This window comes from Acipenser ruthenus, chromosome 11 (assembly GCF_902713425.1).
Source record: "Acipenser ruthenus chromosome 11, fAciRut3.2 maternal haplotype, whole genome shotgun sequence".
Classification (NCBI taxonomy): Eukaryota; Metazoa; Chordata; class Actinopteri; order Acipenseriformes; family Acipenseridae; genus Acipenser; species Acipenser ruthenus.
The window spans coordinates 32165258-32178575 of NC_081199.1; the positions used below are offsets into that span (position 1 = coordinate 32165258).

General features: G+C 35.3%; 1 protein-coding gene across 2 annotated transcripts; it reads right to left on the reverse strand.

The window, feature by feature from the left end:
- Positions 1-240: 240 nt before the first annotated feature.
- On the reverse strand, positions 241-7672 carry LOC117427187 (mitogen-activated protein kinase kinase kinase 14-like). 2 transcript variants are annotated; one of them, XM_034045640.3, is made up of 12 exons: positions 7357-7672; positions 6229-6528; positions 5736-5870; positions 5449-5578; positions 4551-4682; positions 4248-4346; positions 3810-3979; positions 3444-3594; positions 3187-3347; positions 2206-2335; positions 1118-1221; positions 241-777 (listed from the first exon to the last, which is right to left on the reverse strand). In XM_034045640.3, the coding sequence occupies exons 1-12, from the start codon at positions 7387-7389 to the stop codon at positions 772-774; spliced, it is 1551 nt and encodes a 516-aa protein (XP_033901531.3). In that variant the 5' UTR covers positions 7390-7672; the 3' UTR covers positions 241-771. The 2 variants fall into 2 exon arrangements, with proteins under 2 accessions (XP_033901531.3, XP_058889676.1); XM_059033693.1 differs by lacking the exon at positions 241-777 and having other exon boundaries at positions 796-1221.
- Between the last annotated feature and the right edge of the window lie 5646 nt (positions 7673-13318).

Consider the following 13318-nt stretch of genomic DNA (forward strand, 5'->3'; position numbering starts at 1 on the left):
CTATTACTGTAATTTAAACTCAGCCAGTCAGTCTACTGTACTGTTAACCTTTCAATCCCCAACCTGTTATCCATGCTTCTGCAAAACTATAGACCTGAGTAACAGGGAGGGAACTAGTATTTCTAGCCATATGGACTGGGGATCAACTGGTCTGATAGAAGTATTTAGGGTTAGAGTTTCATCTCCCATTTTCAAGTTAATCAGATTAATAAATGAAAATAAATCCACTGCACAACTCTGTCCTTTACTTCATTTTTATTGAAATATAACAAGACAAAATTCATAGCAGATACAGTATGCATATGTGCAAGTAAATAACAGGGCAGTTGATGTACCATTGTGTGTGTGTTTTGTTTGTTTTTTTAAATCTTTTTTTAAGCGGACAGTTTTCCTTAAGATGACAGTCATTTTGTTTTTATTCTTGACATTGTGTATTTAGATTATCTTAATCTTTATTTCTGCCTTGATTTTATTTTATCTTGCTTTTGGGTGGCTGGTCATGGCACCTTCTCTCAATGTTAATATTGAGAAGAAGAAAAAAGTGGTTTTAAAAAAGTAATTAAAAAGCAGAGGTAATGCTTTGAAAATATGTCCCAGCTTAACAGCATGTATCACCTCCACCAGTAAAACCAATCTAACATCATGCATGTCATCAAAATGTATAATAAATAGGGTAAAATAGCATGTCACAAGCAATAGTCTTTAAATGTATTTAAATATATGCACGCTGTGAAAGATGAAAAACTCTCTTCTCCAGTCTGTGCGCTGACATTATTCCTGCAGAACATAGAAGAGAGATATTTAAGATTCACACTGTACAATGCATTGAACTGGATCTACAACAAAGACTGCTTTATACATAGTCAACATATTTACAACAATGTAAAAAGAAACAATGACACAGATAATTAATTTGAAAATGAATATAATAATATATGAAAAGTTAACAACAAGACGTCAATGTGACCTATTTGTTCAGTAGCTAATTGATCACATAAACTCATCTAGATGGCTCTTGAAGGATCCCAATGACTCAGCATTGAAACCATGGTTTGGACATTTTATCTACCATTGTTTTGCCTTTTAATCTTAAATTATTTTGACTTCAGATACTGACCATAACATCGTCCTCTAACAAGAGTTCTGTATTGTCGACCAGGCTTATCCATTCTTCCAGATCCTCTGCAGAGTTACAGGTTGATAGCCTGTCTCTTTGAAAAGCTTAAATAAAAGACAACCAAACACACAAACAAACAAGCTATGTATCCATACCATTTCTGGGATATTCAAGCTAGTATTGGGTATTTCTGTCTTTGATTAAAATGTTCAAGGCATTGGTGTAGTCCAGCTTTCCAGACAGATCAATCAGTCACTGGTGTTATATCTGATAAAGCCAGTTTAGCTTGCTTGGTTACACCTGAATTGAGATGATATATGGGGCAGGCAGTTCAAGGGATTGGGAGTAGGGCATATGAAGCCTTTCAGTTCTAGGTTACTAGATCAATTCCAGTCCAGGCTAGTGAGAATTGAATGTCATTCTGAGCTGATGGTTGTTAAGGGTGTGTGGTGTTGGTGTCTGCATCACCAGACCAAACCACTGTAACCAAGCAAGTGATTGGAAGAACCTGGCTAACACAACGTTTGTGGTATACTGTTAATGTAAGCCTAAAGAGATACTTTACATACAGCTAGTATATTTTCTTTTGCTTAAATATTAAATTTCTTGCCTGTTTCATATGTTGTTATGTGTATTCTCATTACCTTTTGTTATTTTAGATTATTATCACCATGCTTATTTCCATCTCCTAAAAGCTGAATGGGGTGGTTTGAAAAATGAACACTAGGGGTGTGCAGCTTTAATTATTATACCTTCTTAACTGTGAAGATTTGCAGATTGTACGTTTACTGATGCACAGTAGAAATTACTGACTGGCATGTACATTTGCAAACTCAATTTCTAAAACCACCTAAATTCAGAAAATCTGAGAAAAGGACAGTAGTTGGAGGACGATAAATAATAATCTAAGTAAAACTATAAACAATTATACACAACACACACAATAGCATTTTAAACATTTGAGAAATGAAATGTTCCAAAAATGTGGATGGTAAAAGGAACCTTTTCACCTGGGCCTTTCTCAATACTAATACAAAAAGTATGTTTTCTTAAAATCGAGGCTCCCTATAGTAAAATACCTAACCTACCTTTAATAATCTCTAACCTGTCGTCTTCACCTGCCATTCTCAGGGAATGTGATATTTTATTACCATCTCCTCCCTGGCTATTGGTCCATTTCAATGATGTTTCAGGCACTTCTGAAGAATTCTCTTTAGCCTGTTATTAAAACAAATAATAAATACATATCTGTATAAATGAAGGCTGTTCCAAGCACCTCTTGGGACAAGAACTGATGATTATTCTAAGACATTATAAACACAGTTGTTTAGGCTGCTTGAAACATTTCTAATTCTCATGAAACTCAATCAAAATGGTTATGTATCCCTGAAATTTCTTAGAAAGCTGGAATCATGATACTTTGTAATACAATAACACTACCGCACTTAATAACCAATTTGGAAGGTATTGCAATCTGTGGTAAAGACTGATTTAAGGTATATGACTCGTACATATAGATCAACAACAGTGTCTGCTCTTGTTGCAGTCTTGCCTGTCTTAATAATCTCTAAAGATGTTCAATGTAAAAACAATTCACCCTTTTTGATACAGATCATATGAAATATGTTGTTGCTTTGAGATAGGTTGTGCCAAAGGTACAGCTGTCACACAATTTCTACAACAGTACACAAATTAAAAGTTCATACACATGTGTGAAAAACACATAATATACAACAGACTGCAAAGTGGTTGGCGTGGCTTTCTGCATGCCTTTTATTTAACAATGTGATTACTTGTGACAAAAGATTCTGTGATGCCACAAGAATATGGACTGATTGAATTTATAGTGTGTGTGCATTTATCAGTACCTTCAAATTTGAAAATATTTTAGGTTTTTAAAAAAAAGTTATTTTCCATTTGAAATGCACTGTACATGGGAGATGGGTGTTTATAACATTGAAGTAACAAGGAGATTACAATCAAAAGTTAAAACCAATGATGACGATTGTGATTAAACAAACAACAAATATGAATGGACAATATTTTGTAAAAACAGATGACAGTGTTACCTTTAATGCTTCATCCTGGTCCAGTAAAAAATGCACTGCATTTGATCTGAAACTGAACGACTGACCCTCTATTGGATCGACTGGGTCTTTCATAACAAAGGATTGACTGGCTTCTAGAGTTTCACAATTCTCTTCAATAGGTGAGGATGCCAGATATCCAACTGGAAGAAAAATATACTGCCAGTAAACACAACTCAAGAATCTAACAAATAGACACAGACAGTATGCGTGTTATTATATTTGTTGACAATTCTTACATTTAGACAGAACTGTGTCAACTTCATCTCGTAAGGAACTGGCCTGTGGGCGTTTATAGTGATCCACTGTCAGCCCCCACCTAATAAGTTTCTTCACTTCCCTGTGGCAATTCTTTGGAATTTCAAACAGCGGTGGGCTATTATTTGCCACCTAGAAATCAAAAGGGAATATACATCAGGACTTTTCAAAACAACCATTTATCATTCTCAAATTGTAATACATTAGCTAACAAGGTTCAACTGCACACATTGAATAACACCAGCTACATTCAGATTAGCCAAATGGTTAAATCAAGAAGCACTGTCAGTGCCAGTATGTTGTTTTATTCATATCCCCACTAAAGAATAAACAGCATCTATACTTACCACCACATCTAGAGATGGAAGGTGGTGGTATCTCTTCATCCATGGGTGCCTGCCATTGATCATGTGAAGCAGTGTGCAGGTGGCACTCCACACATCTGCTCTACCATTGTGACCAGTGCCTTTAGCCACCTCGGGTGCCATGTGTGTCTGAGTCCTCCCTTGCAACTTGCCTTTAGGAAATAGAATTTGAGACTATAGGTCTATTTTAACAATCTAGTGAAACTTTAGACTTTGCAGTTTGTATACCTATTTCTCCTTTCTTCTGTACTCTGTTGGGTTAATATTATGATTAGCTGAAAATACACAGGTAGTATTCATATTTTAAAGTAAACCGTCTATTCTGTGCATGATTGAATAGTTTATTTTTAAATGTTCACTTTTTATTTTGTTGAAAGCATCTTTAGCTGCTTACACACAGTATTGTGATTGTCACCTCACCTTTACAAATCAAATCCTGTCCAGGGCGAAGTTTTTCAGCAAAAGAAAAGTCACAAAGGAAAAGATGCTGTTTTGTGTCTGAGAGGAGCATGTTGTCACCTAGAATTTGAGCACAGATGAAGTAACCACAGATAAAGATCCCAGTTATAGAATGGGTTGTTGTTTTTTTAAAGGCTACACAATTACAGTTAAGGTTAAATTTCTGGGTTAAACCGGAAAATTTAATGTTTATGTGACAACACTACATTGATTGATTGATTAACAAAGAACTGGGAAAAACTTGTAATCATTTAGTAAGCTCACCTTTGATGTCATTGTGAATAATATCTTGCTTTTGCAAATACTCCAAGGCATCTAAAATCATTTTGAAATAGAATAGAGCTTGTATCTCACAAAGTCGTTCCTGTTTATTTATTAGCTGGCTGAGAGACCCTCCTGTCCAAAAATAATTAAATACACGTTAAATACATGTGGCTTATACCTGGAGATGATAATGATTCCTCTTTTTATGCAGCATGGTACAAATACTAACATAGCTAACAGAATGGTACGTTTGTTCCACCACAAGCACAATTCACTAAAAAGATGAATTCTTATCTTTCAATTTGCAGGTGTCTGGCAATATTTACAACTACAGATTTTCAATTTTAAGTAGTTTCAATAACCTTTCTGTACACACTTTATTGAAAAGATTATTTGATAATGTGGGTTGCCCGTCTCCTCTCCCCTGAAAAAAAATTGAAATAATTAAAAACTAAGTACATTTACCATATATTCAAAACACACCTGGTTTTATATATGCATGTCATTTTAATGAGGAAGTACTCTTCCAAGGTTTCTGCCCACAGAAAAAAAAGTCACTGCTGATCGTTTACAGATTGAACTCTTGTACGCTCCTGGTTTTAATACTTGAAATGCTTTTTGCACTTATGAAAAAAAACAAATCTTTTATTTTTGGTAATCAGTGTGTCTGAACTTCAGAGTTGCAACAATGAAATTAGCAATTCATACCAAAATGACTCTTGTCTGTCTACAGTATTAGACTCAAGGACCCTATCGGCAAATAGACTTCAGCTACTGTACTTTGTACATTGTGTTCAATACATTTTATATGAGTTCAATACAATCATTGTTTACACCAGACATACTTAGTTTGTATATTGAGTGCATACTGGAGTTTTTGCTGTACATGTATTTATACCATTAGCCATTTGCATGAAGAATATCACATGGTCTCCTGCCAAAACAGCTCCGAACAGTTCCACAACATGGGGACCACTTAAAGCTTTCCAGATCTCAAGCTCCTCCTGTTTAAAGTCATTCAACTCCACCTTAATAAAGATGTAAACATATTTGAAAATGTGTGAGAAGCCAAACTATAACTTTTCAAAAACGGAATTAAATAAAGGAAGGAGTTATTTATTTGTTTTCATTGTATTTAAAAAAAATTGAGAGACTATTTTTTTTTTTTTTTTTTGTATACCATACCTTTTTTGCTGCACATTTAAACTGGCTACTGGTATCAATGACTTCAAAGACAGTGCCAAATTTTCCAGACCCCAAGTTATGTCCCAACAACCACTCTATTCCTTCTCTGTAGAATCCAGACTCTGCGACCAGGAGCTTCAGGATGTGGAACAACATTGAAAATGTAATTCAAATTCAGGTAAAACCTTTCATATTTTTTGTGCTATACTTGTCTTGTTTTGTTGTATGTCAATCAACCATGATGCCAAACAAGTAAAGATCTACATTATATATCATGTGCAAAGATTCATGATCCCCAAACACTGATTTCAAAAGTCTCAAAACAGTTCCTGAATATGCAGAGATGAAACCTCAAGGTAATTTTGTTATTTGGTTGATCAAGTACAAATAATAATATTAGTATGGGGTCAAAAGTTATACATATAAACATGTCTTGACAATTTTTTTGTGGAAAATAATTAACCTCTTTGAATGTATGTAAATACTCACTCACTTTCTTTAATAATAGGCCTTTATGACAGTTCTTTTTATGGTTCTTTTTTAATTTCTGAAGATCAACACAAAATACACCAAACTGCTGAAGTTCTTTTTCACCTCCATAGATCACTGCAGGCTCATCTTTAAAGGATGAAAAATCGGACTCCTCCTCCAAGGCCGGCACACTTTTACCAGAATCTCCTGCAGTATCATTAAGGTACAGATAGAGGGCGTTGTCTGAGGGAGACAGGTGGAAGAGAGCCCCAGAGAAAGGACAGTGGGCTCCTGGATGTGGTGAAGAAAATGTGTCCAAAACCTACAACCAATAGAAATGTGAATTATTTTGACAGTAGACAAATAAATTTTATTATTTGCATTCAGAAATACATTAGTTCCAGTTTTAAGAGGATTCCTGTGCATTCTGTATTGAATCGCATGGTGCGTTTAGTCTTTTGCTGGCACCCTTGTTAGTTAGGTTCTTCAGATTTCTAGCAGTATGAACCCAAGTGTACTGCAATGTTCATATTTGAGACCTATTATTATTATTATTATTATTATTATTATTTATTTCTTAGCAGACGCCATTATCCAGGGCGACTTACAATTGTTACAAGATATCACATTATACATTATTTCACATTATACAGATATCACATTATTTTACATACAATTTCCCATTTTTACAGTTGGGTTTTTACTGGAGCAATCTAAGTAAAGTACCTTGCTCAAGGGTACAACAGCAGTGTCCCCCACTGGGGATTGAACCCACAATCCTCCGGTCAAGAGTCCAGAGCCCTAACCACTACTCCACACTGCTGCCCTTAGGTCTGTATTAGATAATATATATTATTTTTATGTTTAAGGTTTTATAAATGATGTCAATCTATGTTGAACCAAAAAAGCTGGCAGTTACACTAAAATTCCATAATGCCCCGGCACACTCTTTTCTAAATGTAGTATTGCATTGTATAATAGGTCATTAAAACAATTAATTTCAACATAATACATCAGCAATTGTTTTTACACTCCACATAGAGGTATGCATGTAAATGTGACAGTCTGGCTGTCTTCAGTAATGTATTCCAGTACTGCAAAGTTAACTCGCCATGCATCATTTCTTTAGTAATGTTTAAAAAAGACTTACCTCATTTGCTCTGTACCATTCCTCGTGAGACATTTTAGTTTAAATGATATAGTCATATATTTTTGCTATGCATTATTATAGGTGTGTGTTCAAATGACATCTAATCTTCAGTGAAACCACAGTTTTATATGACTTTTCTAACAATTGCAAGCTGTTTCAACACTTTTATTGTGGTTTGTTAACCACACAGTTTCCTGTGGCATGTCACATTAAAATGATTAGCATTAACACTTTAGCATTGACAGTGTGACTGCATAGGGCAGTCTTAAGTTGATTGAACCCCAAAAAAGACCGGAAAACAAAGCAGACTAATTTCAGACACGTTATTATTATTATGATGATTATTATTATTGCTGTCGTGGCCCCCTTCACTATTTACACAATCTATGGCCCAGGGATATCAATGGTTCTATACAACATCTGCAAACCTTTTTAAAATGTTACCCACTATTTATTTGAAGAAATTATTCTGCTAGTAGGTTTCAGGCTCTAGGCTTTTAATTGACATTTCTAAAAGAAAACATTTACAATTTTCCATTTCACTATTGGCTCTTTAAGGTTATAGACAGCCAGGGGTATGAAAAAAGTGAGTCACTTCACCATTCCCTGACAGAACATCTCCCCAGCAACCAGTAAAAGTACTGGATAAACATCACAAAAATCAAATCCAAGCAGCATTCTGCTTATTATTAGGTTTTAATGTGATTCTCAATGCAATATACTGACACTACAGAATGCAGGTACGTTTTACTTACTAGGTAATAGCTTTCAAGTTTGTACCCAGCTTAGACAAAGAAATCAACATGCCTCACATCATCTGGAACTTTGGGTATTCAATCTCACCTTTGCACTACAACAATATGTATATTATTGATCCATCGATAGATTAGGATTCATGGTATCTGCTGTGGTAAAATCAAATATTGTTTGCACCGATCAATAATCAAATTTCTATAACAGCGACGTTGCTAAACTGTAATAATTAGAATTGGAATTCAATACTGACCATCAAGATATTGTTTTCCCAAATTTGATTTATGGAAACATAAAGTCACTATGTACACATGTCTTGTTACATTGCAGCAATTTCTGCACATGTTATTCACAAGCCCTCTTGGCAATATAGCTGATTGAAGGGTTATCGTTATACATTTTTGTTACGTTTTTTTTTCCTGTGTACTGTGTAATCACATTACCTACCAAGGGCTTGTGAATGAGAGGGTGGATCTAGTACTTTGTTTATAATCATGTGTATAGAAGAATATTTAAATTCACTGAAACATAATGGGCTCTTATAAACATAATAGAATATTGTAATCCACATCAACCAGACAGCGAGCTGCAGGTCTCTATTGAAAAATGTTCATAAAATCTTGTATGACAACCGTCTTTGATTTAAAAATAAACTAATGAGAACATTTTTTTTGTAAAAAAAAAAAAAAAAAAGTGACAACTAATTAACTTTACACAATGTCATCAGTTTTAATTAATGGTAATCAATTATTGGTAACACAGCTGTATAATGGCAACCCATATCATTTATCACATGTTCCACTATACGAGAACAGTAGTACAGAATATAACATTGCTATCAAAAAAAGCATTTTATAACAACAGTAATCATGCTGGTCCTTAACGGGTAGTTAGTCACTAAGAATGACTTGCGGGGTAATGGGTATCAAATGACCCAGTTTAGGACCTCCATTTCAGTCATTATCATCTAACTAAACTACACAAATGTATTACAGTTTACCAGAGGCGAGTCTTATCAGTGATAAACAATCTGTCTTTAGACCCCTACATCCAACCTTTATTGTGTTGGTGATATTCACTGACATAATCTGGTTGAACAATGCCAAGCAATTTCCCCTATCAGCTAGTGATAATTTATCATGAGATACCAATTTATTATGCTTTAACAGTAATGCCCAAACCTGGATACCTAACTACATAAAATCTCCATTTGAAAATAGGATTGGGGTCTGATGGGGCTCCGATTGTATACTCTAATTGTTCTCACCAATTCATGTTTGCTCTGATTCTGAGGTTAGTTTGCATACCAACAGAACAGTTGCTTCATGCACCCTGCTGTGAGATTACCATCGATAACCTACTGTCTCTTTTTCTAAGCCTATTTTAGCTCCTGAAATTGGAAGCATTCTACAAAGTGACCTCCATATCAAATGCATAGGGATATGTTGCAGGTCTTTCATTATGTCTTTCATTGGCTCTATAAAACTGCTAAATATGTTTGATAATTGCTACATCTGACCTAATTTAGATTGTCGTGACACTGTCTGGCTGGCCCACTTGCTCAAAGCTTTGCAATTCAGAATTCACTTTAGGAATATTAACAGTAAAATCATGAACCCATGTGGTAATGCTGCTATCATAGTTTCCAGTAACAAAGGTTACCTTTGTATTAACAAATCAGAACCAAGTTTAAAATTGTCATTTTGTTGTATTCCATGGTATGCATTTAAAAAACATTGATGTCATTAATGTAACAAGAAAATTGAAAACTGATTAAAAACCTGGACTGTACCCATAGGAGAATTCTGGCCAGCTTCAGATTGAACTGCAAATCTAAGAACATCTGTAACGTTCAGCATTGGCACATTTTTGTCTCTCAGTGTCCAACTCCTAACAACACCACTGAGTGGCAGGCCTGCCTTACACATCAAGCTCAGTCTAACCACTGTCCAGCTTTAGAGCACTGAAAAGCAACAAATTATACTTTTGGGTCTGTTCTGAGTTGTGCATTTGTTTGTCTTCATCCATGTACAACAGAGGCATACCTTAGCCTTCTACATTATCTTCTATTTATATCACAGGATCTGAAAACCGGTTGCTATACTAGGACTATTTCTACATTTCACTGGGCCAAAATTACTGCTCCAAAAAAAATGACACACTCATTTAGTTCATTGATTTATTATAGTGTCACAGCTCAAGCTGTTACCAGCAGGAGTGAAAACTCAGAGATACAGAGAGCTGCAGTTAAAGTGCTGTTGTACACGTTTATTAACACCAAAGAAGCAAAAACAAGGCTGGCACAAAACAAACAAAGTACAGGGACCAAGAGGGTTAAACAAAAACACAAGTCCTACACCAAAAATACTCTTTACCTTCGCTCCACACTCTTCTCTTCCCCCCAAAACAAAATATTTACTTTTATACCATGTGGCTGGGACTAGATTGATGATCAGTTATTCAATAAAGATCCAGCCACATTCCACACGTGGATTTAGCAGAGATGGACTTAACCCCATCCCTGCCAAACTTAAATTCAAAATAATTAATCTTCATTTAATTATATATATATATATATATATATATATATATATATATATATATATATATATATATATATATACACACACACCAGAGCTTCTGTCCTGTCACAACATGGTTAATAGAACTAACCCAAACCCTAAAGCTTGTACAATTCTTCTACCATTTTAACCAATTTAATTGGGTGTGGCAGTTGGACAGACAGACAGCTTCCATATACCCTCAGTTTGGGTTGTGGTGCACAACTGCTAAAGAAGATCCTTAGTTCATCAGCCTCTGCTCTATCCTTGTCACTGGGCATATGCATGTCTGGCAGAGGATAATGATATTGATTTGGGCAGAAATGTAATAGAATAATATACTTTCTTCATTGTCATTGTTAGTCTTTGCATTAATACTAAGCAATATTTAAAATTTCCTTCACAGTTAATATGGTTCTCATACAGATGGCACAGTAGTCTGACAAAACCACTTCCTGGCTAACCCACCTGCAGCTGTTTGCGGTGTTGGGGTGGGCTGTCTTGACATATCTGTTCGCAATTGATTATCTTCAGTCCTTCAGTTAGGGTTTATGGTTTGGGGTTTCTGTTCAAATCTGAAGTTAATGAAAATCTTCATAATATATTCTGACACAATTAATAGCAGGTGTAATTTGGAGGGGGAAAAAATAGGTTTCGATTATGCCCCAGATTGATTTTCATGGCGTTTGTTTAATGCATCTGCTGCAACACTTCATTACCTTTAGGACAACGTATGCGCCAAAGACAAAGCATCTCTTTGGTATGAAGGGTTTTATTTTAGTGTGCTTTAGTGTGAGATTAATTAAATATTTCTATGTTTCCACAGATCTGTTTTTCCTACCGGTACTAATAATGAATAAACATTATTCAAGCAAACAACTTCATTTTATTTTGTAGAGATATCTTTGTTTCTCAGTGTGTATACTGTATTTCGCAATACTTTACAATATTGGATCATTGTAACTTTAATTGTTATCTTACTTCTCTTTATTGGAGAGATTTATATTACAGAAGAGGTCAATATTTGAGACACAGTCATCCTGCGTTACACTTTTAGTCAGGGTCATATATCACTGTTAAATTGCTTGTCAGCTGCATAAAGAACACTTGTCTTAATCACACATGACATTACTGATTGTCATAAGAAACTGTCTAAAAAGTGGCACTAACAGAGGGCTTTAAGCTTTAATGAAAGGCTCTTTAGGGTTTTCTCAAACCATAAGATAGGATATGGCACCATATCTAAAAGCACTGTTTCTTTTCCTTTTTGTGGATTTCTAGCTAGTATAAAAGGTGAAAAGCCCATCTGTTACTATCCAGAAATATGTTAATATGTACTAATATTAAAATGGTAACTACCTGTCATTATCTTTCATCCTCTATATAGATCTCAAATGTGAATCTTTGAAGGCAGCACATGTATTTGTTTTTTAAAATGACATCCGTTTCTGTTCTAGGTTACAGACATCTCTGTTTGGAAATTCTTTTCAGATAGTCTGTTACTGGTTCACTTCCTGGGTCATTTCTCCTATAACCACTCAGCATAATGCTAGAAATAATGCTGCCAATCATTTTGGCCATCCGCAAAGCTCCACTGTTCTGCTGCAGTGAATTTCTTTTCTACATTAACCATTCTGGGAGGGTCAATACAATAATAGTTACCAGGATACTAATAATTCTAAATCACAGTTATGGTTTATCTGGGACTCTTGACTGTCAATATTTTATTCACATTTCATTAAATTATTGAAGCACCAAGACGTGAATGTCAGCATTTATCAAGAAGCTAATTCAGCTGTGATTTTTATTGGCAGTAGATATATTTCAATCATTGGCACAGTAATGAGAGAATATTTTAGTACAGTGATGATAGCATTGTGAATGACCTAAATCGTTGAAAACTCCAGTAACTTTAACAATATTCCATAGAGACGGGAAATAAATCATGTTTATTCAAAATACACAAACTCTAAGCACATTGACACATACAGCATTGTTCTCCAGAATGTGTGAATCGTGGCGACTTCTGAATTAAATGACACACAGTGATTACATGACCAGATATATGGTATTTAGATAGGTTTGTTTTTTTCATATAACACAAAAACAAGTATCCAGACCACTCTGTGCTACACACTGCTCTGTTGTATTGTCGGGGCTGTCTCGTTTTTCATAATGCTTCATATAGTATCCTCACTTAGCACCACATTTTTGTATGTTGTAGTAGGTAAACGTAGTTAGATACACTGAGTAAGCAGACGTAAAGTCAGACACGCCAGAGGCAGCTGTGATCCCATTTGGATTGGTAACACTCGGCTGGTCCTGCCTGGGAGTGATGTGTCATTGCCAGGTGCTGACCATGCGACCTTTTTGGCGGGCATATTTAGACAATAAAAGCTGTGGCCAAGGAACATCTGGGAAGAGCAGAATAATACTACAGACATCCAAAGAGGCCTTCTGACGTTAGATATGCCGTTACGTCCACATCATATTACGCAGTGGGTAATATTTCACTGATCTGGGGATGACCCCCAGGTGTAAAGAATTAGTGAGGCTTACTGTTTTCAAAGGGCTGTTTTTAACTAATGGTTAACAGTGCTTGTAATTGAAACTGATGAGCTCATGGTTTGTTGGTAGATGTGATGCAG

Bases quoted from the DNA above. Each gene is read 5' to 3' on its own strand.
- LOC117427187 (XM_059033693.1), bottom strand. From the start codon at position 7,389: ATGTCTCACGAGGAATGGTACAGAGCAAATGAG. The intron at 6,529-7,356 runs GTAAGTCTTTTT...TATTGGTTGTAG, and splicing joins AATGGTACAGAGCAAATGAG to GTTTTGGACACATTTTCTTC. The intron at 4,683-5,448 runs GTATAAATACAT...ATTTTTGGACAG, and splicing joins CTTCATGCAAATGGCTAATG to GAGGGTCTCTCAGCCAGCTA.